The sequence below is a fragment of the Ahaetulla prasina genome, chromosome 1 (assembly GCF_028640845.1).
Source record: "Ahaetulla prasina isolate Xishuangbanna chromosome 1, ASM2864084v1, whole genome shotgun sequence".
In the NCBI taxonomy this organism is placed as follows: domain Eukaryota; kingdom Metazoa; phylum Chordata; class Lepidosauria; order Squamata; family Colubridae; genus Ahaetulla; species Ahaetulla prasina.
The window spans coordinates 210,768,357-210,794,707 of NC_080539.1; the positions used below are offsets into that span (position 1 = coordinate 210,768,357).

General features: G+C 39.9%; 1 protein-coding gene across 2 annotated transcripts in view; it reads right to left on the minus strand.

The window, feature by feature from the left end:
• Positions 1 to 26,351, minus strand: part of PPP1R1C (protein phosphatase 1 regulatory inhibitor subunit 1C) — a 51,065-nt gene that overhangs the window by 18,373 nt on the left and 6,341 nt on the right. The window contains exons 3-4 of one of the 2 annotated variants that reach the window (XM_058189355.1): positions 10,960 to 11,000; positions 7,763 to 7,834 (exon numbers count right to left, since the gene is read on the minus strand). In XM_058189355.1, coding sequence (XP_058045338.1) covers positions 7,763 to 7,834; positions 10,960 to 11,000 — 113 coding nt within the window. The remainder of the gene's footprint in view (positions 1 to 7,762; positions 7,835 to 10,959; positions 11,001 to 26,351) is intronic. The other variant, XM_058189346.1, reaches the window with a different exon arrangement.

Below are 26,351 nucleotides of genomic sequence, written 5' to 3' on the forward strand. Positions count from 1 at the left end.
TTATTATTATTATTATTATTATTATTATTATTTAGATTTCTATACCGCCCTTCTCCCGAAGGACTCAGGGCAGTGTACAGCCAGAATAAAAACCCAAACAATACAATATACAATTAAAACAAAATTTAAAAAACTTATTATACAATTGGCCGAAAAACTTTAAAACATTTAAAATTCTAAAAACCCATTAAAATTCATATAAAATTTAGAAATATAAAATATAAATTTAAAAATACAACAAAATTTAAGCCAGCCCCGCGCGAGTAAATAAATACGTTTTCAATTCGCGGCGAAAGGTCCGAAGGTCAGATATTTGGCATAAACCAGGGGGAAGTTCGTTCCAGAGGGTAGGAGCCCCCACAGAGAAGGATCTTCCCCTGGGGGCCGCCAGCCGACATTGTTTGGCGGACGGCACCCTGAGAAGTCCCTCTCTGTGTGAGCGTACGGGTCGGTGGGAGGCATGAGGTAACAGTAGGCGGTCCCGTAAGTACCCAGGCCCTAAGTCTTAGAATATTCTTGGCATCTGTTGGATAAAGTTGCTTGACTTTGCTCACCAGCTGGATAGTTCCTAAGGAATGGACCAAGGCACATTGGTACCTGGGTTGCTCCCAAGTTAGAAGACAGGTCTCTGGTAACTTTATTTGATTTTATATGGGGGATTTATTAAAAAATTAAAATATTTTGGATAAAAATATTTTAATAAAAAGTTAGAAGACAGGTCTCCAAGGTTGTAACTTTCTTCCACTAGTATTCTGGTCCAGAATACTAATCAACCCTCCTGGTTGATTAAGGTCTTCCAGGAGATAGTTGGGTTCAAATGAGGAGCAAACCCTCATTGAGAAGTAGAGTGCTACCTGCTTTGAAGGAGATGGTGATATGCATCCTTCACAAAAGGCCATCTTTGAATCTCACCAACTTTCCTCCAGTCTCCAAGCATCCCTTGCTCTTCCTGAAAATGTCTTGAGTAGAATGACGCTGCAGCCCAGTACATTGAATGTGGGCATGTGGGAAAATGTTGCCTTTGAGACACCATGAGTTTCTGTCATGGTTTTTAGAGTGTTTATAGTGTTATTGTTCTTCTGTGACCTGTCCTGTATTTTGGTACATAAGATCAATGACTATAAAGGTAGTCTTTGGTTAATAACTGTCCTGTTTAGTGACTGTTTGAATTTTTGATGGCACTGAAAAAGTCATTTTTCAACTAGACCTTGAATTTACAACTGCCATAGAATCACTTACAACTGTCTCAGGATTGCAATTCTAGCAATCACAGCATCCCTTGATCCCAAGCTCACCATTTGTGATCTTCATAGCTGCCAGCTGCTGACAAGCAAAGTCAACAGAGGAGGCAGCAGGAGATTGGAAATGGCAATCACATGACGTTGCAGCCAACAACTGCAGGTGATTCATTTAATCTGATATCGAAAATCTGGTGCAGTCCTGTGACATTTCACTTAATGACTGTCGCTTAGCGATGGAGTTGCCAGTCCAGTTGTGGTTGTTAAATCAAGACTATCTGAATGTGTCTTTTAAATTAATAAATCTATTTTTATTCTACTTCTTCTCTAACAAATTTGTTTATTAGATTCTTATTCTGCCTTTTGTTCAAGAGTTCAAGAGAACATATATAACACTCCCTTCTCCAATGTTTCCCCATAGCAACAATACTATGAAGTAGATAATAGAAAATATAGTCAGGGATTTGTTTTCTTTTTTCTTTTTAGTGGCTTATGGGAATTAAGGTGAAAGTGGTTATGTATTGTCCTCCTTCTGGGTTTGGAATTAATGGAAATAATACATATTGGTTTTATGGGCATCTGTTGATTGGATTATATCTAAGGAGATTCTATAATCTGGTAAGGTGTTCTTCCCAGATATATTTTGATATTTTTCTCCAACAATCCACACCACATAATGCCAAATCATACACATACATACACATATAGACAGAGGGCGGGAAGCTGGCTGAACATTGGGAAATGATTAGAGGTGTCTCACATTATGAAAAAGAAGAGTTCTCTGTCTGGTTTTTTTCTTTGATGTCTAATTTTCATGTGCTCCTTGATGAGAGAAGACCTTCCGCCCAAGAACTGAAACTAGTCCCAAGAATCAATGAAGAGCAGAGTTCTACCGTGTCTGCAATATTCGCAGCTTATGACAAATTAAAATGGTTTCCTGTACTAAATTCAGTGAGCATGCCTAGATGATCAATTGATGCCTTTAGAACTCCCTCCCCCAACTTTGCATCATTACATCAATACTGTACAATATGTACAGGTGGCTGAGAGGAAGATTGCATGTTTGTATCAAGAGAGGTTAATTATTTGGCCAGGACGTGGGAAAAAAATCTGCTAAAAACAGCAAGCCAGTCAGATATCCCTGCTCACCTCATTTTGGAAGGAGACAATCAGAACCGTCAGGAAGAGCCAAAATGTAGGGGCCTTTTGAACAGTGAAGGTGTCTCCCAACATCCATTAAGCATAGAAATACAATCTGCTCAAATATCCTGCCCTGAATAGCTCCGTAGGCTGCTGTCCACCTCATTCTGCGATCAATAGCACTCACATTGATTTTTCCAGGGACTGTATTCCAGTAAAATGCACATGTGCATAAAAGAGTAAGCCATTTCCCACTTAAAGGTTATTTGCTGATACCATGCAAAAATGCAAAGGAAACCAAAATACATCAAAAGGACTTGAGAGAAGGAGAGAGACAATGAATTTGTGAGTTACTTTGGCATGTTATTCATGCCTTATTGCAATTTTCAATACGGAAAAGAAAGATCTATAATTTGCGACAACTCAAATCAATTAGACAATCAATCAATCAGCCATAGATAATTAAACAAAAAAAACCCTATTCCATTGCCTTATATAGAGAGGCTAACTATGTTGTTTCATCAATTGTTCAACAGATTGAAGGATGTGCTAAGTTTCTTATAATAGTTTCGTAGGCCAGACGATATGGCACCATTTGTTCTTTCTGCTTAAAACATTCTTTTTTTATGGCTATGAATGAGATAAAAGTGTGTGTACAGTACGCTAATGTTGATTTAATATTTTGTATTAGGTTCAACTCAACTCAATTACGGAATGCGGAATAACAGAGTTGGAAGGGACCTTGGAGATCTCCTAGTTCACCAACCAGCTCAAGTAGGAGACTCTATATCAGGGGTCTCCAACCTTGGGAACTTTAAGACTGGAGGACTTCAACTCCCAGAATTCAAAATTCAGACTTCAAAGTAAAGCTGGCTGGGGAATTCTGGGAGTTGAAGTCCTCCAGGATTAAAGTTCCCAAGGTTGGAGACCCCTGCTCTATATCACTCAACAAATGGCTGTCCAATTTCTCCTTAAAAACCTTCATTGATGGACCAACCACAACTTCTGGAAGCAAGTCGTTCCAGTGATTAATTGTTCTCACTGTCAGAAAATTTCTCCTTCATTCTAAGTTGGATCTCTTCTTGATATGTTTCCATCCATTAATTCTTGTCCTTCCCTCAGAGAATAGGTTGACCTACCTCTTTTCTGTGACAGCCCATAAAACAGTGGAAGACTGCTTATCATGTCAACCCTAATCCTTTTCTTTGTCAGACTAGACATACCCAATTCCTACAACGATTCATCATGTTTTAGTTTCCAGATCTCTAATAAACTTTGTTGCTCTTATCTAGGATCTCAATACCTTTTTATATTATGGTGACCAAAACTGAATGCCGTATTCCAAGTGCGGTCTTACCAAAGCATCAGCATTGGCCTTGATACTATCAATCTGTTGATGCATCCTAGGATTGCATTGTCTTTTTTGTCAGATGTGGCACCCTACTGGCTCATAGTTAAGTGGTTGTCTACTAGGAATCCTAGTTCCTAGTAGACAACCACTTAACAGTTACTGCTGTTGAGCCACATATCACCTATTCTATACCTATGCATTTGGTTTTTCTTGTCTAAGTGTTAAAACCTTACTTTTTTCATCATTGAATTGCATTTTGCTGGGTAGGGCCCAGTGTGCAAGTCTGTCAAGATCTTTCTGGATCTTGAAACTATCTTTTAATGTGTTGGCTATTCCCTCCCCCCACCGCAAATTTGATGAGTTCCCCTTCTATCCCCTCATCTAAATCATTTATGAAGATATTGAACATTCATTGGACTTACTCTGTCTATCATTCAGCAAAGATTGTTTGGATGCATTAGCTAGTTTTGGTGCATGGATCAAAACTTGCTGATCAAGGCCAGCCTGCCCCAAGGACTCAATTCAAATTCTCAGAAAGGGAGGAGCCCTTAGGATGCTAAGGCATTGGACCAGGCTTGGGGCAATCTAGCTTCATTCGGTCTCCAATCAGAATGGAAAATTATAGAGTGACTTGTTCTCTCTGCCCAACACAACTCATAAGGCTATAAAGGAAAAATTAAAGGATAGCTCTGGATAGTTTCTGAAATCCATAGGTAAAAGTTCCCCTCACACAAACCTGCTAGTTGTTCCTGACTCTAGGGGGCGGTGCTCATCTCCGTTTCAAAGCCAAAAAGCCAATGCTGTCCAAAGATTCTCCATGGTTCATGTGGCCAGCATGACTAAATACCAAAGGCGTACAGAACACTGTTACCTTCCCACCAAAGGTGGTTCCTATTTTTCTACTTGCATTTTTTACGTGCTTTCGAACTGCTAGGTTGGCAGAAGCTGGGACAAGTAATGGGAACTCACCCCATTATGTGGCACTAGGGATTTGAACTGCTGAACTGCCGACCTTTCGATCGACAAGCTCAGCGTCTGAGCCACTGAGCATCCCTTCTGAAATCCATAGAGGATGTAAACCTAGCAAAATCCCTGGCATATACAAAAGCTTACTTTGCACACTGTTAGAGCAGATAGAGAGTGTGCTCAGCTGGGAGAAAGAAGACTGATGGCAGCTTTTCCGTTCTGCCATGAACAATATTAGCCATACCATAGTGGCTAGTGGGAAGTTGGCATGGGAGAAGCCAGCTGAGAAGTTGGCATGGGAATAGGTCCAGTGGTGGGATTCAAGTAATTTAACAACCAGTTCTCTACCCTAATGATTTCTTCCAACAACCAGGGGTTGTGGGTTTTTTTGCATTTATATACCGCCCTTCTCGAAGACTCAGGGCGACTTACACTATGTTAGCAATAGTCTTCATCCTATTTGTATATTTATATACAAAGTCAACTTATTGCCCCCAACAATCTGGGTCCTCATTTTACCCACCTTATAAAGGATGGAAGGCTGAGTTAACCTTGGGCCTGGTGGGACTAGAACCTGCAGTAATTGCAAGCAGCTGCTGTTAATAACAGACTGCATTAGCAGCCTGAGCCACAGAGTTTGCCAAACTGCTCACAAAGTTAACAACCGGTTCTCCCAAAGTGGTACGAATGGGCTGAATCCCACCACTGAATAGGTCCTCCTGTGTTCAAGAATGTTTGGTCAATCTCAAACATGTTTGGATCACTACTAAAAGATCCCACTTCTACTTCTGTGTGGTAAATCTTGGGGGCAATTTACTAGATTGCAATTTTGTGCATATATCTTTACTTGGGAGATTTATGTTGTATCTGAATTTTAAAGAAGCAAATATTAGTATTTCCAGTTTATAGTTACAGCCCCTATACAGTATAAACTCATTTTGTGGAATGTGTAGGCTTTGGGTGTTTTTTAGGTACGTAATATATCTTGGCATTTTGTTTTTCATAATCGAAAGCATAACTGAAGAAGATCCATGTCTCTCCATCAAGTCTGTTGATCGTACTGGAAATAAAATGAATCGGAGTCTATAGTTAAGGAGACTTCCTGAGGAAATTCAGCACAGTTAAGAATCACCAATTTCTATGGCTATTTGGGAGTATTAAAATATAGCAATCTCCTCTGAAGCTAAAGGCTAAATGTTTTGCCTTGAGCCATGCTAGCTACCCATATTTTTTGATTTGAAGAAAGATTTAAATCCTGGGGGCAGATAGAATAAGGAGCATGACAGTCATCAAGAGAGACTTATGCAGGAGTATCATTGTCCACCTTTGAAAAAAAAAGTGGTATCTGTCATTATGAAGAAGGTCATAGTCATTTTATTAGAATTTTTTTTTAAAAAAAGTTATGTGTGTTCCTTGAAATCTGATCAGGTAAAACTCCGATCTCTTGTATCAAACAATTCCATCTAATAGGATTCAGGAAGAATAACTTCCCAACTCCACACTGAGTCAGATATGCCCTGACTCTGTTAGGCTTTTATAAGGCATTGAAAACCTGGTTCTTCCCCCCCCCCCCATGCAATAGGCCAGGATGATTGCAGAGCCCATCTTTGGTGATGTATGGTTTCTGTAACTTCCTGGATGTGATCTGTGGTTTTAATTTAAAAACAAAAAAAGATTTATGATTGTTGTTAATGGATTCTTAGCCACCCAGAGTTGCATGGCAAGTGATCAGCCCTATAAGCTGAATAAATAAATAAACAGATAAGATCATTGCTTGGAAATGAATGAGGGAGGAGCCCATCCTTCACTTGTACAGTACCACGGAAAGGATTGTGACCTGGGTTTGAGGTCGCAGCCTTTCTGAATTCCCTTCCTTTCAATCCCAAAGGTGGTTTTTTTCAAAAGGCAATGGGACTTCTTGGGGTTTTTTCCCCTTGAAAACATTTTGCTTCTCATCCAAGAAGCGTCTTCAGGTCTGGCTGAATGGTGGGGAATGGAAGGATTTATATTCTTCCATATAAATATAATATGGACCTGTCATCTGGTCGTTAGCACTTTGAAGGTTGGTTGTTGGCTCCCTGAGAGTCATTGAGGTCAGCTGCATGTTTATCTGTACTCTCAGGGTCTCCTGAACCAGACTGCAAATAGGTGTGGAACCTTCTTGGGACTGCTGAGAGGACAATGTTGTAGACAGGGGATAGGTGGTGTCATATCCCTCCCCCTCTGTTGAGAGAGGACTGTTCCATTCTAATATAGATGGCCTCTTTGACCCCTCTTTTAAATCAGTGGAGACCAGCTGAGACTACAGATAAACTCCCAAGTGGCCCCAACGAGGCCATTAAGGAATATAAATATGAATCCTTCCATTCCCCACTATTCAGCCGGAACTAAAGAAGCTTCTTGGATGAGAAGTGGCATGTTTACAAGGGGGGAAGGGAAACCCAAGAAAGCCCAGTTGTGTTTTGAAAAGCACCTTTGGGACAAACATGACCTGGATAATTGACTATGGATAGTTGACTATGGATAGAATCTCCATAGTCTTCCTTTCAATCCATCTTCAAAGAACATCATCACAGACAGAGGCCTCTTTTCCTTTCATAGAATAGAATAGAATAGAATTTTTTATTGGCCAAGTGTGATTGGACACACAAGAAATTTGTCTTGGTGCATACGCTGTCAGTGTACATAAAAGAAAAGATCCCTTCATCAAGATACAACATTTACAACACAAATGATGGTCATAGGGTACAATTTAACACTTAATGATACAACACTTAATGATAATCATAGGGTACAAATAAGCAATCAGGAACAATCAATATCAATATAAATCATAAGGATTACCAGCAACAAAGTTACAATCATACAGTCATAAATGGAAGGAGATGGGTGATGGGAACGATGAGAAGATTAACAGTAGTGCAGATTTAGTAAATAGTTTGACAGTGTTGGGGGAATTATTTGTTTAGCAGAGTGATCATGTGATCATTAAGTACTCCAGGAATGACAGAGAGAGAGATAGTGGCATCCATACCCAAGAGGTGTTTTGTATAAGAAGAAACAGTACCTGAACAGTACCTTTCATGGCAGGCGCAGTGTAGACACTCTGCTTCCTCTGTTTAGGGGAGACATTCTGTAACTGTCAATTAAAAAGAATGATCTTTTAGTGCAATCAAGAGCTAAAGAAGGTATCACACGCTAGACTACAGGGAGGGAACTTCTATAGGCTCTTTTCTCAACGCAGGTCCATACTGAGTGTAATGGTATAAGAGAAAGACCTTGAGAGGTAGATCAAATAATTGCTGCCTAGGGAATGATCAGATAAAAGCAGGGATGGGCTTCTGGGGGTTCACAGGGGTTCAGGAGAACTTCTAGCTAAGATTCTGTACATTTTGGAGAACCCCCAAATCCCACCCCTGGCTGGCCCCGCCCACCCCACCCCGCCCCGCCCCTCCCAGAAGTCCCCACGCGGCCCATTTTGGATGCAGGTAAGTGCAGAGTGCGTGTGGAGGCTCGGGGAGGGTGAAAAACTGGCTTCCCGGAAGATTGGGAAGGCTGAAAACAGATTCATTTCCGGCCTCCAGAGGCCCTCTGGAGCCTGGGGAGGCCGTTTATGCCCTCCCCAGGCCTCCGGAGCCTGGGGAGAGGAAAAGTGCCTGCCCCCCCCCCGCCATGGTGCAGGAGGCCGACTAGGCCATGCCCACCATGGCCGCGCCCACCCACCAACTGTGCAGAGAACCCTTTGTTAAATATTTTGAAGCTCACCCCTGGATAAAAGAGAACACAACCCAAAGTTTTATAATGGGTGGAAAAAGAAGCTCATGAGGGACCTTCCCTAGCTTCTCAGCCTGTAAAGGAGATGGCATTTTAAACTTGTTAACCTTCCCAGGCAGATCGTAAGAGGAAAATGATCTAATTCTCTAATTCCAAATGATCTAATTCTACTTTATTGTAAGAGTACATTAACCAAATCTTGAAAGTCTGAAAACTTGCAAATGTTCTGCCACCTCCTTTACAGTCTGAGAAGCTAGGGAAGGTCCCTCAAGAGTCTCATTTTCCACCCATTATGCAGCAGGGGGCTATGCTCTCTTACCATTCTTTTGCATTTCTTTTGCCTCTTCACTGAACGTCTTTCTCCTATATCATTACAGTGAGGAGGCCTCTTTGTTTTGGCTTTGAAGCATCTTCTTGATCTGGTCTGCTGCAGTAGTTGCACTGCAATACTTTCTGCCTTGTAGCTTGAAGCAACATAATCCATTCCTTTGAGAAATTTTAAAAAAATGATATAAATATTTTAGGTGAAGGCCAAGTTCTTTATTCCCCTCCCCTTTTGGGATGGGGTACACAATTAGATTTTTTAAAAAAAATCAGATGCAAACTGGTGGCATTTTTTCCAACTAATAAATTTTATTAAAAGACATCAGCTTTCATGAGCTACAATTCATATTTCATCAGATGTCACCAGATATTAATAGAGCCCTCCTCCAATGGTGTCTACCAACTGGTTGTATTGCTCCTTTTTTTGGCTTTGTTCCCAAAATCTGGAAGTTAGCATCAGATTTTTAAAGCTGCCTGGAATTGCTCAACTAAGCAGCCAAAACTATAATAATAAACAAACAAATAAATACTGCTGGGTTCAGCTAATGACATACGGGCAATGTGAAATAATCAATTCGCATATTCCTTCTTTAAAGAATCTCAACTTAAAACACCATATCCCAATTCCAAAGAGTTGTGTAGGGGTTGTTGTGTATATTTTAAGCATATCCCTTCAAAGCAAGGAAGATTCAGCAGCTCTATAAGTTGCTCTGTGAAATGTAAAATGGCTCATAATATTTTATGTTAATGGATGGAAAGATGCTTTGTATGAATAAATTATTGGATGCAGTCAGAGAGTGCTAACCATATTCATTGTGTGATGGGACATTGATTGTCATCATTTAATGCTTTTAAATGTTTGTACCTAAATTTGAAAAAAAAAATCGATAAAGTTTCTTGCTATTAAAAGTAACACTGGCCTATTTCAATTTTCAGTAAAAAATGAAATTGGTCTGGAACATGCTGTATAGAGGATAGAAAGAATGGGAGAAACCCATTTCAGGATTGGCATTATATTGTCTGGATAATTATTTTTCTTTCCTCTATTATTTTCTATAATTTTTTTCGATTTTCAAAATTTGGAGGCAAGCATGAATCCTTGCATAATTAAAACAGCATCAATGATGCACAAAAGGAAGATGTTAATCAACTTGTTATTTAAGAAAGACATTAAACAAGGATGGATGTCATCCAAACTTGTCCAATGAGGATTGCACATATAGGACCGATGATGGAGGAGGGAGAAAACAGAGGAATCGAATGAAATATCCTGGAAAGAGATAGCTAGAAAATTGAACAGGCAACGGCAACTTTTTTGCCACCTCCATTTTTTACAGAATAATACCAATAATAATTTATGATTTAATTTTCAGCAAATATATATCATGTGCACTAAAACTTTTTAATTTTATTTATATTGCCAGCCTAATTTGCAGAAGAACACTCAGGACTGTATGGGTTGGAAACATGCGGAAGTGGCCTTCATCCTGCAGTGGATTGACAATGGCTAAAATGATGGCGATGAGGATGACTTCTTTTTAGTAATTATTGGAAGGATACAGCCTTTTGGGGATTAGAAAATGTTTTTCATATCTAACTGATTTGAGGTTTTTTTCCCCCCTGAAAATTTTTCATAATTTCAAATTAATTTTGAAGTCATGGTTCCGGATAATCATTAGGTGCCAACAAAGAGATACAAAAAAATCAAAATCTTTGCTGCCATCTAGTGACTGTCTAAATTTTTGCATCTCAAATGCGGTAATCCCCTAGGATAGGTGTCAAAATGAGCCTCTGATCTCAGTTCAAATATCTATTCAGAGTCTGTAGAAACAAAGATGGAGCAGATTTTTCTGGCATTCTCTCCAGCCTTTAAAAAATTGATTAAATTAAGTCAAAGCCAAACCAGTCGTGAAAAGACTTTAGAGGGCAACGTTATTAAGAAAATATTGTACTGACTTTATTTAATAAATGACATTGATTAATAATAAATAAGAGATTTAATAAATGTCATTGAGCTGACTGTGTCTTCTACCCCCTGTATATCCCAACAGACAATTTAAGGATTAATATCTCTGCTATGATACAAGAAGGAAAGAATTAAGACATTTCTGAATGTTTGTCAGACAATGCAACAGTTATTTATTTTTTAAATTGCAATTAACTTACTTCATCTTGGGAATTGTTGTTCATTCTCTTCTCATCTATTTCTGCAGGATACAAAAACACAATTAGAAGAATTATATAATAACATCAAGACAACATAAATCTACTCTAAAGTTGGTCTCTGGTGAATCCAATAAATTTTACTTTCAGGAAAATAGGCGCAGAAGCACAATTCAAAGAACGCAGCTGAAAGTCCAGTCTAAGCAACTGTGATGTAGTGTTCCATTCATGCTTTCTTGGAAGTAATCCCTCTGCTTTTTCTGAGAAAATATTATGTTGTCAAGTTACATTAAATTGGCTTCCTTATTACACTGTAATACTTACGATGGGGTGGAGCATACAATTATTGTCAAGGCTCAAATACAAAGGGGAAAAGATTGAGTTCTGATGTAAAATTTTGCAGCAATTTATATTCTGATTATGAACCCCAATGTCAATTGGAGTTTATAATGCTTTGATCAAACATTGTGCATGGGGATATAATTATAGAATATAATTTCTTCTTTTATTATTAAGATAATCATCCTTCAATTGGTAAAAACACTGGTAGACTGTCTATCACGTAAGGACCTTGCAAGAATTCTATTCCATGAAGATTTTCATTTCACTGTGTAAAAGCTGAACAGAGATCAAAACAATACAATTCACACACACACAAACACAAAAGTCTCTCTCTAAAATTCACATTTAAGGAATAGAAGCCATTCGACTCAAGTAGGTATAACTTAAATATCTATCTTGACTTCCAATCTAGTGGTGGGTTGTTCCTGGTTTGGTCCAGTTCTATAGAACCGGTAGTAAAACTGGTGGGAGGCTCCACCCACCCCCATGACATCATCATGGGTGATCTGCACATGCGCAGAAGCATGTGCGCGGTCCAGTGGTGGGTTTCAAAATTATTTACTACCAGTTCTGTCGGTGTGGCTTGGTGGGCACGGCATGGCATGGCTTGGTGGGCGTGGCTTGGTGGGCATGGCAGGGGAAGGATACTATAAAATCTCCATTCCCTCCCCAATCCAGGGGAAGGTTACTGCAAAATCCCCATTTCCTCCCAATCAGCTGAGACTCAGGAGGCAGAGAATAGATGGGGGCGGGGCCAGTCAGAGATGGTATTTACTAGTTCTCCGAACTACTCAAAATTTCTGCTTCTGGTTCTCCAGAACTGGTCAGAACCTGCTGAAACCCACCTCTGGCACGGTCCGGTTGCAAACCAGTAGTAAAGGTAAATAGAACCCACCCCTGTTCCAATCTCATTTTGATTCCATTAATTCCATGAGCCTATGTCTGTTTTTAGCAACATCTTGTTCTTTAATTCATCATTTGATTCATCATTTCCTGCTCAATGTCTCTTCAGGCATTTGACTCTGTTTAACTGTTTTTCCACAAGGTGTCTTTTTACTGAGAGAAACTGTAAAGTGATTCAGAATTCAGAATTTTTATTTTTATTATTTTATTTACATGTTTCTTGAGAATGTCAAACACCTTTCACCGCCAAAAACTCGTGATGTTTTATTTTTCAAAACAAACAAGCAAACAAACAAACAAACAGTGTGTAGTTCATCAAGGCACAGAAATAATTCATTGTGGTTCATGAAAATAACCTTCCGTTTTTGGAGTGTGAATAAAGATTTCAAACAGATGTTCCAATTTATGCTAATGTTCACATAAGAGATGAGTGTGAGATTAATTATTATTACCTGTGAAACTGAACTGAAGTTATTTAAAGTGAAATACAGGTAGTCCTCAACTTAGGACCACAATTGAGGTCAAAATTTATGTTGTTAAGTGAGAAATTTGTTAAGTGAACTTTGCCCCATTTTATCACTTTTCTTGCCACATTTGTTAATCCCTGTGGTTGTTAAATTAGCAACATGGTTGTTCAATGAATCTGGCTTCCCCATTGACTTTCCTGTCAGAAGGTCAGAAAAGGTGATCACATGGCCCCAGGACACTACACTCCTCAAATATGAATCAGTTGTCTAGCATCCGAATATAAATCACGTGACCATCGGAATGCTGCCATGGTCATAAGTGTGAAAAATGGTCATAAGTCACTTTTTTTCATTTTCACTGTAACTTCAAATGGTCACTAAGAGAACTGTTGTAAGTCAAGAACTATCTGTAGCGCGTACCTTGAGAAGGCATTTCAGACCTTCAAGGATCAACTGGATCTCCTCTCCTATGGCAGAGAAAGAGAGATCTTAAAATCTCTGATGCCATGACCCTTGCAGAGAATGTGAAGGGATGGGTGATGGGTGGGTAGAAGATAACTATGCAACTATAGGATTTAAAATATTGCTGATTCCAGCTCTTGGATCTCAGTTTCCAGTTTCAAATCGCCTCAGTTCAGCATTTTCCAGAGGTGGAATTCAGCCAGTTCGGACCAGTTCGGGCGAACCAGTAGTGCCGACAATCAGTTGGCCTTGCCCACCCATCCCTGCTCTATCCTGTCCTTTATTTCTTATGTTGTAGCTCATCTCAATCAGCTCAGCTGATTCACACATCATTCACACATCCCCTCACTGTATTACTTACCGTTGCTGACCTGGAAGGTAAGCAACTGAGCTTCTAAATGCTCCATTTTCAGCGCTGTGTGCGAGCGCCTTAGGCATACACACATGCAAACGCACACACCAAACCGGTTGTTAAACCAGCAGCATTCTATCACTGGCCTTTTCCAATATTTCACTTTTCGTATCTTGCGGTGGATGAGAATAATTGAAATGAAAATCGGTCTGAGGAAAGAAAAATCTCTCCTCCACTCCTCTTCAACTTCCTCTGTTTCAATAAGGGCCAGAAGGGCCTTAAATTGCTCAGTGAGATATATATATATCTCATTATATATATATATATATATATATATATATATATATATATATATATATATATATATATATATATATATATATATATATATATATATATATATATATATATATAGGTCTTTGGTTATTCGGGTTTTCTCCCGCGTAAAATTGGAAGTGTCTTGGCGACGTTTCGACGAAGTCTCATTCGTCATCTTCAGGCTTCAGCTTCGTGCTTCTGGGAGCAATGTGTGATCGCAGCTGTTTCTTCCTTTTAACTGCTAGTGGGGGTTTGAACTGATTGGGTGGGAGCTTGGCTGTGCTCTGATTGGATGGGGGTTTTTCTGTGCTAATAAGATTACCAAGCTAATCCAAAAAGAACCCCCCACTAAAATCCAAGACAGAGAACAAGAAAACGGCACAGCCCTCCTCCCATATATAAAAGGCACCACAGACAGAATCAGCAAGATCCTCCACAAACACAACATCAAGACAGCATTCTGCACAAACAGAAAAATATCCACCATCCTAAGAAACCCCAAAGACAAAATTGAGTTAGAAAATCAAGGAGTATATGAAATCCCATGCACCGCCTGCCCCACCACATACATTGGACAAACCAACAGAAGAATAAGTGCACGCATTGAAGAACACAAGAACTCATTCAAAAAAGAGGAACCAACTTCTTCCCTGGTCCAACACTTTAAAGTCACAGGACATGATATTGACTTTAAAAAGACCAGAACTATCGCCAAAACTGAACACTTTAACAACAGAATAATCAGAGAAGCCATTGAGATAGAAAAACGCCCACACAGCATGAACAAACGAGATGACACCTCCCGCCTACCAGCCATTTGGAAACCCGCCTTATTGACAAACGAGTCCCTAACACGAGGAATGACACCAGACCCACACTCACAAGGTCCACACAGGATGTCACCACCGCACATCCACCCAGAAAGCAGACCCAAACCCACACTGATCATGAAGCACGACCAAGGACCAGAAGCCAGACCGCAGCTGCAACATTAGCCATTTCAAACCCCTCCAATCCATACATGCAGCAGACTGACACCCACTATGAAGATGTAGCACCACCACAAAGCCAAACAACAGCTATGCAGCTCACCAGCTCAAATCCCCCTGCAGCACAGACTAGACTGAGCACAACCAAGCCCCCACCAACACAGGACACCCCCAGCCAATCAGAGCACAGAAAAACCCCCATCCAATCAGAGCACAGCCAAGCTCCCACCCAATCAGTTCAAACCCCCACTAGCAGTTAAAAGGAAGAAACAGCTGCGATCACACATTGCTGTAATCTGCAATCTGCACACATGTGCTTCTGGGAGCAATGTGTGATTGCAATGTGTGATTACAGCTGCAATCACACATTGCTCCCAGAAGCACGAAGCTGAAGCCTGAAGATGACGAATGAGACTTCGTCGAAACGTCGCCAAGACACTTCCAATTTTACGCCGGAGAAAACCCAAATAACCAAAGACCTATATATGTGTGTGTGTGTGTGTGTGTGTGTGTGTGTGTGTGTGTATCACATTTGCAGGTGGAATTGTCCTACCTCCTCATTCATTCATCTTTTGTGTCACTGGCAATATTACCAAACCTTTAATGCATAAACTGTTTTTCGGTTAAATTGTTTTGTTTTGGTGCCTTTGAAGTCAGTGTTGATTTCTGGTGACTACCTGGATATGTCCCTACAGTTTTCTTGGTAGTATTTTCAGAATTGGTTTGCCAATGCCTCCTTCCTAGGGCTAAAAGAGAGTGGTTGGCCCAAGGTCACCCAGCCGGCTCAGTGCCTAAGGTGGAACTAGAATTCAGGGTCTCTTAGTTTCTACCCTGGTGTCTTTAATCATTGGATCAAATTGGTTGTCAAAAAGATATTTGTAAAAGAATCTTAAGTTGAAAAATGTAAGGGATCAATTCTGGTTAGAAGGGAAAGGCATCTTATGTTGTTTGTGACTTCCAAAACACACAGAGGCTGTCTAACCTTGATAAATAACATATATGCCAACTTTCAACCTTGGCCACCATTGAACCTGTTGAATTATCTGTGAACTGAGATGGAGACCCTTCCCATCCTTGCATCTAACCACACCATGAATATCCTTTGGCAAGATGTTTTTTTTGCCATGTTCCCTAACTCTATTTGCAACTTGTTCTCAACCCATCTGAAAAGCAGTTTATAGGTTGCAACATGGGTTTGTTTGTTTGTTTGTTTGTTTTGTCAAACATGTACAAGATAACAGGTATAAGCATAAACATGGACATGAACACAGGAAATGAGTACAAATAAATGGGGACAGTAGGACAGGGGCGCTGGTGTGCTTATGCACGCCCTCTCTTAGGAACAGGGTGAGGTCCACGGTCGACAGTTTAAGGTTGAAGCTGTGGGGGTTTGAGGATGTAACAATGGAGTCAGGTAGTGCATTCCAGGCACTGACCACTCTGTTGCTGAAGTCGTATTTTCTGCAATCAAGTTTGGAGTGGTTTACCATGAGTTTGTATCTATTGTTTGCCCGTGTATTGTTGCGGTTGAAGCTGAAGTAGTCATTGACAGGTAGGATGTTGTAGCAGACAATTTTGTGTATTATGCTTAGGTCAGACCATAGGCAATGTAGTTCAAGGTTGTCCAAGCCCAAAATTTCAAGCCTGGTGGCATAAGGGATTCTATTCTGAGCAGAGGAGTGGAGTGGAGTACTCTTCTCATGAAATACCTCTGGACCCCGATATATAGTGTGGATTCCAGGCAGATGAGTTGTATTCAAGAATTGGTCTGGCAAAGGTTTTGTATGCCCTGTTTGCAATACAATGTTACCGGAGAAGAAGCTTCGCAAAATTAGGTTAACAACTCTTAATGCCTTTTTGGCAATGCTGTTACAGTGAGCTCTGGGGCTTAGATCATTTGAGATGAGTACTCTAAGATCCTTGATAGAGTGAAGGTCATCTTCACCGTGGTAGCTCAGGCTGTAAGAAGCCTGTTATTAAAACACAGCAGCCTGCAATTACTGCAGGTTCAAGCCCGGCCCAAGGTTGACTCAGCCTTCCATCCTTTATAAGGTAGGTAAAATGAGGACCCAGATTGTTGGGGGGGCAATAAGTTGACTTTGTAAAATATACAAATAGAATGAGACTATTGCCTTATATACTGTAAGCCGCCCTGAGTCTTCGGAGAAGGGCGGGATATAAATGTAAAAAAAAAAAAATCTACAATCATGGGTTCAATGCAACATTCTTCACCAAGCATTTTGTCAGGGGCAGTCAGCTGATCCCAAGGGGTGGCATCAGAAAGAGAGAGAGCCATTTTCTGAAAAATCTAATCTAGTTTGTATTTAAAAGAGTTTAAAGAATAACAAAAGAAAAAAACCCCACACACAGTTAAACAGAAATATAAATGAACAAGTGGGTAAGTATTTATGTTCCTGATATGGATCTCTGCTGTTTCACTTTTCGTGGTGAAGGCATCTGGGAATAACATCACTTAATGGCTATTATCTCCTGCAAAGGCTTGTAAAGATAAAGAAATTATGTCAATTATAAAATGACAAATAGAAGTTGTTCTGCTTTGAGGATTAATAAATCAGCCCCTGGCTAATTAAATTTAACAAAGCCAGCAAAGTGGAGGGAGAGAAGAATGAATGTGGAGATTTTAAGTTCTTTTTGAGAGGTGAGAGACCTAACTTCCCTTTCATGGAATGAACTGTCTCCAAAATTGCCACTGGCATTCCGTCCTTGCTACCTTGATATTAATTTCTGTGAAAGCAAACAAGGGCTTAAGAATGACATCTAGCAAATAAAATCTAGCAATTTCAAGGAAAGCAGAAAAATATTTTTTCTTGCGCGCAGCATCCAATAAAATCTAATCCGGTTTTCAGCAAAGAATACTGTCACTGTAAGAACCTGACTACAGTAAATGATTTTTTGTTCAGGTTGGACAGAAGATAGAACTACAGGACATTAAGAAGAGTTCCTGATTCTTAGCCATTTCTCACCAAGAGAAAGAAAAATATTATTTTTTCTACCTAAAAGGAGGTGGCTAGAATTAAGAAAGCTTGGAATCGTCAGAATCGTCAGGTGACATAGTGTAAGCCGCCCTGAGTCTTCGGAGAAGGGCGGGATATAAATGCAAAAAAAAAAAAATTAAAAATGTATGTGAAATTATTGTAAGCCAATTCTATGCAAAGAAAATATGGAGAGTCATCCTTTTATTTATTATGAAGCACAAATATTTAGATAGTAGTATTCACAGAGGTACAGCAGTACTCAAAAAAAAACCCAATTCAGTGAATTGGGAAGAGAAGACAAAAGAAGCAGGTAGAGTTCAATTGAGATAATTTTTTAAAATCCTTGGAGTGCACAAGAACACAAATCCTCCATCCACTTCCAGCATTTGCTGATCAGTATTGCTTTCCGTGCTGGGGAAACTATAGAAATGGTGAAATATTAGGTCTTATCCTGCCATAAACTGATAATGTGTGCCATCCGCCATTTTGGTAAAGTAATTGGTTTCACCTTGCTGACTATTGCTTAGATGCTTCACTTGTAAGATATCTTAGGCTTCTCTCTTAGGAGGTCTCTCTTCGCACTGTGGAATACCTAAATCCTAACTATCCATCAGATGGGAGCAGTCTAACACCAAACTGATTTATAACGACACTCAGTTAGAAACTATAGATGAAATAATATATGATACTGTTACTTCCATTGCATATTCTTCTTTAAAAAAAATTGAAAAATGTTGCACGTTTAGCCAAAAAACCTCAAACTTTTCTGGTCCACCAAACTGTGAAGCATGGTTTAGAAAAATATAATTAAATTAAATTAAATCTGAACGTGCACACACATTCAATCACATACTACATACAACAAATCTGAACTCTTCTCTCATGACACAAGGCAATCAATCCTGATTGTTCTTTGGAACGTCAGATACTGAAGCTAAAGCTCCAATACTTTGGCCACCTAATGAGAAGAGAGGACTCATTGGAAAAGACCCCTGACATTGGGAAACATTGAAGGTGAAAGGAGGACGGGATAGGCAGAGGATGAGATGGTTAGATAGCGTCATCAGCACAATGAACATGAATTTAGGCAACTCAGGGAGCGGTGGAAGACAGGGGAACCTGGCGTGCTGTGGTCCATGAGGTTGTGAAGAACGGGCCCAACTTAGCAACTAAACGACAACATTTTATTACACACACACACATGCTCACACACACACACACACACAGCACTTATTTATTTGTTGACTTGTTTGTTTGTCAAACATGTACAAGATAGCAGGTATAGGTATATAAACATAGCAGGTGTATAGGTAAACATAAACATAAACATAGGAAATAAGTACAGATAAATGGGGACAGTAAGACAGAGACGGGAGGCACACTAGTGCGCTTCTGCACGCTCCCCCCTTTACAGACCTCTTAGAAATGGGGTGAGGTCTAAGGTAGATAGTTTAATGTTGAAGCTGTGGGGGTTTGAGGATGTAACAAAGGAATCAGGTAGAGCATTCCAGGCGTTGACCACTCTGCTGCTGAAATCGTATTTCCTGCAATCAAGTTTGGAGTGATTTACCTTGTGTTTGTATTGATTGTTTGCCCGTGTATTATTGTGGTTGAAGCTGACGAAGTCGTTGACAGATAAGACATTGTAGCAGACAATTTTGTGCACTATGCTTAGATTAGGCCACAGGCAGTTCCAGATTGTCCAAGCCCAGATGAGCTGTATTCAAGAATTGGTCTGGCAAAGGTTTTGTTTATATACATATATATTATTTCCCTTATATGCAAAACACGGCTCATCCTTTGAGAAGAATAACATGTATAAACGAAAGAAAAAGCAACAGAAAGAGGTCCTTCTTGCGTTTTTACAATAATGAAATGTGTTCGTATGGATCTTGGAAAGGAAAAGCCATCTGTCCATTTTAAACTGCCTTTCTGATGGAAGTTGTGATGTCATGAACAGCCTGAGAGATCTTTCAGAAATGTTAAAAAAAAAATAAGGTTATCATCCCCAGTCAACACAACTGTCCCAGACTAAGAACAATGAGAATCCCCTTGTTTCAAAAGATCAAACGATTGACTTGTGAAAGTTTAATTCTGTTGTTGAAGTTGTTGGTGGTCTGCATATTTATAATTTGGATATTATTTTTGTTTGCATATTTCTCTGCCCTTTACTGTCTAAAGCTGAGTCACAATTGTTACTGTGTTTTCTTCACTGATTGTTTTCTTCCACAAATTAGACTGGTAAAGAAATCTTATAAAGTTCAAATTAATTTCAGCGTGTGACTTATTTTTCCTCCTTTTAAAAATGTTTGGTCTCCCTCATCTCTCTGTTTTTGCTCTTAGTAGCTGCTAAAATCTCCAGCCACCAATTTTCTAATTAAATTAATATAAAGAGCATCTTGCTCCATTGTATTGCTATCACAGAGCGAGAAAAACAAAAGAACATGTAAAATCAGTAGTTCGTGAAGACTGTTTCTGCTGATATATGGCTTTGTCAGAAGAGTTTATGATTAACAATTATGCACAATATTGAAAGCAGCTGGTGTTAGTTCTGCTAGATTCCAGATGTCTGTGCCAAAAGAAGTTTGTGTGGTTGAAAATAATGTTGTTATAGGAGACATCTCCTCCCTAAATCTGCCTCGAAAATTCACTGAAATTGAGCAGCCTGTTACAAATGCACTCAAAGCAAGCAGTGTTTCTCAACCTCAGCAACTTCAAGCTGTATGGACTTGCTGGGGAATTCTGGGAGTTGAAATCCACAAGTCTTAAAGTTGCCAAAGTTGGACCCGCCTGATCTAGTGGTTTTCCCAAACCTGGTATTTGTATTCTCTTTTGGGAGCTAGAGTTTTCTAGACACGAATGGTTGATATGCCAATTGCCAAGAGCCACATGGCCCCAACATAAAACAGGGTTTCCATTAAGTGCTGCAGGCCATAGTCTCCCCTGAAAATGAAGGAGAAAAGCCACTTATTTTCAGCTGAGGAGCTTAAAATGTGGGCTGCAGCCTTAGCTATCAGAAGGCATTGAACTGATTTAGGCAATTTCATTCCCAGCTGCAATCAAGATTGTTTCCTAATCCTGCTGTGTGGAGTTTGGGGAAAGCTAGCCAAGTTCTTAATTGGCCTAGAGCCTGGACCCTCTGGAGGTGTTGAACTGCTAGCATTGAGACTCACAACAGCGGTAGACCCACACATCTGGAGGACACCTAGTTAGTTAGGGAAGTTATTACCAACAAAGCTAAATTATACTTTAAATGGGGGGGGGACACCATGATTTTAGGGCGCGAGTTATCATCCAACTTCATAGCACAACCCAGAAATATTCTCCATCGTTGTGGCTGACCTGCATCCATCTCAGAAAAGAGTTACTTCACAGATGAGCATTTCTGGGGCCAGAACTTCCTGCTGTTTTCTGCCTTGGTTGGACTTTGGGTTCCCGCTGTTTTCTACAAGCAGGTTCAGTGATCTGAATCTTCCCATCTGCAGGTTGTATGATGCATCAGAATTCATTAATCGCCTTGAACATTTCTGGAAAAAAATATTGCGGTCTTGCTGGCATTTTGTCTTGATTCAATTTTTTAAGATTTTCCTATTAAAAGCCAAGTTGTTCAAAAGTGACAACACATGCACATTAGTCATCAATCTTCTGCACAGAGCGTTGCAATGATTCTTCAACATCTGTTCTTTATCTACTTTGGTGCAGCAGAGAAAACCTTCTGGACAATGGAAAAAATATTTCAGGAAAAACAAGGAAAATCACCTGCTGCCATTCTACAAGTTTAATTTTGTGGTTTCTCAGAGTGGCCTGAAATATTTTATTTTGATCCTTTTCAGGAGATGCTTGGAAAAAAATATTTAGTTTCTCCAAATTTTCTTTTGGGGCTCAGCAAAAGCCATATGCTCCCTGACTACTTTCTGCTGCTTCACTCTTAACCTTTGGGGTAACTGCTAACTTTATTAAGCTTTAGCACATGAAAACAAAGCAAGTTTGAGCCAAATTATGACATTTTTCATTAAACAAAGTTCTCTGCTAGAATCGAAAGTAGTTAGAAATAATATTTCACAACCAATTCCTATACAAAAAAAACACACACACCAACCCACGTATTTGAAATATACAGGATTGAGCAGCATAATGGCCTAGAGGTGGAGCTCTCACCTCACAATCAGAAGGCTGTGAGGTTTGTGGCAGATATTTCTTTCTCTGGGCACAAAGGGAAAATATCTGCTGTGAACTTCACTTAGGCATCAGGAAGGGCATCCAGCCAGTAAACGCTCAGCTCCATTAAGTTGTCCTGACTCCACCCTGATGCAAGGGATGACAGGGTTGTTAAAAGAAAAACAGATTTCATATACAGAACTACTTCCCAGATTCAGGATTATTTCCTGTATGTAATTTAAATTTCTCCATGTGATTCAAACTGTTCCCATGTGATTAAAATTTCCTCTATGTATGATTAGAGACTGACAGGGAGCAGTGACATGCTGGTAGGTCCAGACTTCTCAGACATTCCTTGTCATCAACCCCACAATCCTTCATGTTGTTTTACTTGGGAACTGAATTGCAAATTTCAGAGAAGTACATGACATTTTCTTTCACTTAGAAATATAAATATCTATGTATTCTAATTACAGTGGTGTCCAAAGGCTTCAGAATGACAAAAGCAACATCACACTGCAAGCTCTACCTCTTTGTGAGTGGGAGGCAGTGATGTTTCAAAGCTCATAGAAAAGAGTCACAATGGTAAAACAGAGCTTGCATCACACTGCCCCTTCCTTCTGCCTCCCTGCAGACACTACTGTCCAGATGTTGACTCTTATGGCCCCAGATTTGCCATTGCTCAGAGATTATAGGAATTGTGATCCAAAATCTCTATAGGAGACAAGGTTGCTCACCTCACAAAATTTATTCATCTAGGAAATATGATCAGGCTGATTTCTTTAGACAGATGAAATCCTCAAGCATTTTTAGCTAGCTTGGAGCTTATGGACTCCGTAGATTGGCTCACACATTACATTGCAAATTGTTTGATTTGGTTTTAACAATTTGGGTAAAGTCAGTCAGGATGGTTGTAAACCATGACTTATGGACTAAAATGTTGTGCGAATTGTGTAAACCAACTGTGATTTTATTCAGGAAATAAACTTTTACGGTCAGAATTTCAACGGGTCACAATAAAATAGCTCATAGTATTCTCCCATCAGCCCTAGTAAGGACTTTTATTGCAATAGTAAAATCTCCCACATGAAATTCTAAGGAGGGTGGTTTTATAGCAGGTGGTAGTATTTTTCTTGCTACTTTCTTTATGTCTATAATATATTTTTTCCCAGGATGTTCCTCAAGGCCTCGTTAACATGGCATTCTCCAATCATTGAATGAGGGGAGGGGAATTTCAGCATATATTCTGCTGCTGTACCGGCTGAACCCCATCCTGCTACCAGAACACAAAGATCCAGTAAGGGTGTTTGTAGAGATTTAATGCAAGATTAGTTAAAGAAAATAATTGGTGGTGTCCCGTGTTTTCATTTTCCTTCCAGCTAGGGGGGGGGGGGAACCAATCCAATTAATTGTTCTCCTTAACATGCAGTAGAGTAAGATTAGGCATGTTGCCTGAGTGATAAATCACATATACAGATGCCCTATGTGTCTTTGATCATTCTAAATAGTAGAACCCTTTTAAAATAGCCTATTTAACAGATAATGGGTGTGAGACACTTCATTCTGTGAACCTGTCATTTAGAATGTTTATGAACATGGGTCTAGCATTCTTTGGAATGTAGCCCTGATAGATCACTTCCAAGGTGGAAATGCAGAGAAGGGACTTTATGGAGCAAGGACATTGGAAAAACATTTTTGCAAGGATATTTCTGGGTTTTGCAATGTGTCCTTTCTCTACTTTCATCTAACATTCTGTTATTGAGCAATAATATCCATTCCTATATAACTCCTCTGAAATTCTCTCCAAGATCGAAGTGACCGCCTGAAGCTTCACAAGGGCTTTGATCTGCAAAATTTCCTGCATCACAACTGTCTCAGGTTTTTTTTCTATCCCATACAGTATATATCCCCTTTTGGCATTTGGTGAGTTGAGTTCCTGGCAAGATTATGAAGGCAGAATTAGCCTAGGTATGAAGAAGTTGTCAATATTGAAGAACTGAGCAAGAGAAAGCAAGTTAGATGCATCTTTGTATTAATGTTATATAGAAATAGTGGCCACCAAGAAATCCAACTGTGAACTTGCGGTCAGAAGCAGTGGTGGGCTGCTGCCGATTCAGACAAGTTCAGGAGAACCAGTCTCCCCGGTGCTATGCCATCCTATTTACCCACGTTTTTTAAGCCGTGGGCATGTGTGCAAGCCACACGAGTGAGCAAAGCACATGGGTGGAAGGCCACACACATGCGCAGAAGGCGCACTCACATTTTCGGTGCTGGGCGAACCAGTTGTTAATTCATGTGCCGCCCACTTCTGGTCAGAAGTACGTAGAAGTATCCTATGAATGCAATTGGGATGGTTCCATATGAAAGAACAATAACTGACACCTTGACACTGGTGCCATCAAAGCTAGAGTAGAGTAGGAAAATTGTTTATCCATTTCCCTCCACCCACCCCCAACACCAATAGTGTTGAGGGCAGCATAGGTAGCAGCAAAATGCCACAAACACAGCAGCTGCATGATACACCAATAATGTAGACCATTCAGTTGTAGTATTCCTGAGTTATTCCCCAGAAATAATAAAAATGGCGTAAATAGTACAGCCACATATAACCTATATTATAATTCTTGCTAACAGACCCAACAACAGACAGCAAGAGGGCCATATTGGTGCAGTGGTTAGGACGCAGTATTGCAGGCTAATTCTGCCCAACGACAGGAGTTTGATCCTCACCTGCTCAAGGCTGACTCAATCTTCTGTTCTTCCAAAGTCAGGACCCAGATTGTTGGGGGCAATATGCTCACTCTGCAAACCACTTAGAGAGTGCAGTAAAGCACTCTGAACAGAATATAAGTCTAAGTGCTATTGCTACTGCTGTATTCATGAGCTATGAAGTGTAAGACCTGAGAAGTACCTTGGAAAATGTGAGTCAGGGTTTTCACAGTCAAGTGTCTCTGCAGAAGCCAGATCTCTCCAAAAGTCAAATTCAAAGTGACCTGGGATGGTTGCTGGAGTGCCTACAGGGGAAGGGTGTGTCTCAGTAATCTGAAGCTGGCATTTCCCAGTCCCTGACCATATTATCAGCCATAACGCCAATCAAATATAATGGCTCAGCTCCATGGCAAAATAACTTTAAAAATAGAATAGATTGTTTTGAGATGTTTCCACTATAGGCTGAAGAGGAGATGAAGCCAATGTCACAAGCACCTGACTAAGAAAAATGGCATCTTTGCACTATAGGTTGGGCAGGCATGACGTTGGCTCCTTAGAAAGTCTCACTATTTCTGAGAACAAGACATATGTTCCATGATAAATGAGTGGGCTCTTTATGACAATCGTTCAGCAAGTTAAAGCGTGCAAAGGAATAATTTCCAGTCAATTTTCTCTATGTTCCATGAGTCCATTCCTTGAAGCCAAGTACCTTACAGGCTTTAAACAATTTAGTGTGGTTTTTAATGATTTGTCTCCACAGCAGTGGAAATAACACAACCATCTCTGAGTGCTCTGGTTAATAACTTTGTTGCTGTGTCTCAAGCAGAAGAAGATTCTGTGCCCTCTTTGTGGGGGGTTTGAAGCTTCTGCTATGGACAAAGGATCTTGGGTCCAGGTAATCCAATGCTTGGCTTTCACAAGTGTTTCATTTTTCTTGGGATGAAGGCTCAAACACTTTCTCCCAGTAGAATGTTTCCATCGAGTTAGCCATGAGGTTATGTGGTTTTCCAGAAGACTTTGAGAGGGCCAAGAGATTTCCATCTCCATCTCTAAGCACATGGCTAGAAGATATATTTTCTTCCCTTTCCCTTGATTGCCTAAAGACATTTCTGAAATTGGGCTTACCACAACTTCCTCAATTACTTCATGTCTCAGGCTCATGAGACAATATGTACATTGGAAGAGTCTGCCAGATTGGGCTTAAAGTCCAACTTCTCCCAATCTCCTGTTACGTACGTTGCTTCTGCTGGCATACCAGGACTTTTTGCTGAGAAAAAAATTGGCTTGTATCATTTCTGGATCCAAAAGTATCTTCTCACTTAGGTTAAGAATCAACCCAGTTCTTTATGGTCTGCTTCAGGACTGGGAATTCTTCTAAATATCAGCATCACCTCCATTAGAAATTACTGGAGCTGTATACTAACGACTGATTTCCATCCCTGATTCACATTCATTCATAATGTTTTTCTAAATAGCTCCGTAAAGTTTTGGTTAGTTTTAAATTATACATTCCTTCAGTGGATGTTGGAGCAGAAAATAGCAGCAACAATAATCTTGTTGCATTCTTGTGTGATGCTCTACTATAGTTTTAAAAACTTTCAGGGTCATTTGCTAATGCTGCCCCTCATTGAAAGTAGATTTTGTTTGAGAGGGAAAAGTGGCTTCTTGTTACCCGACCTCCATCTAGTGTCCGAACAGG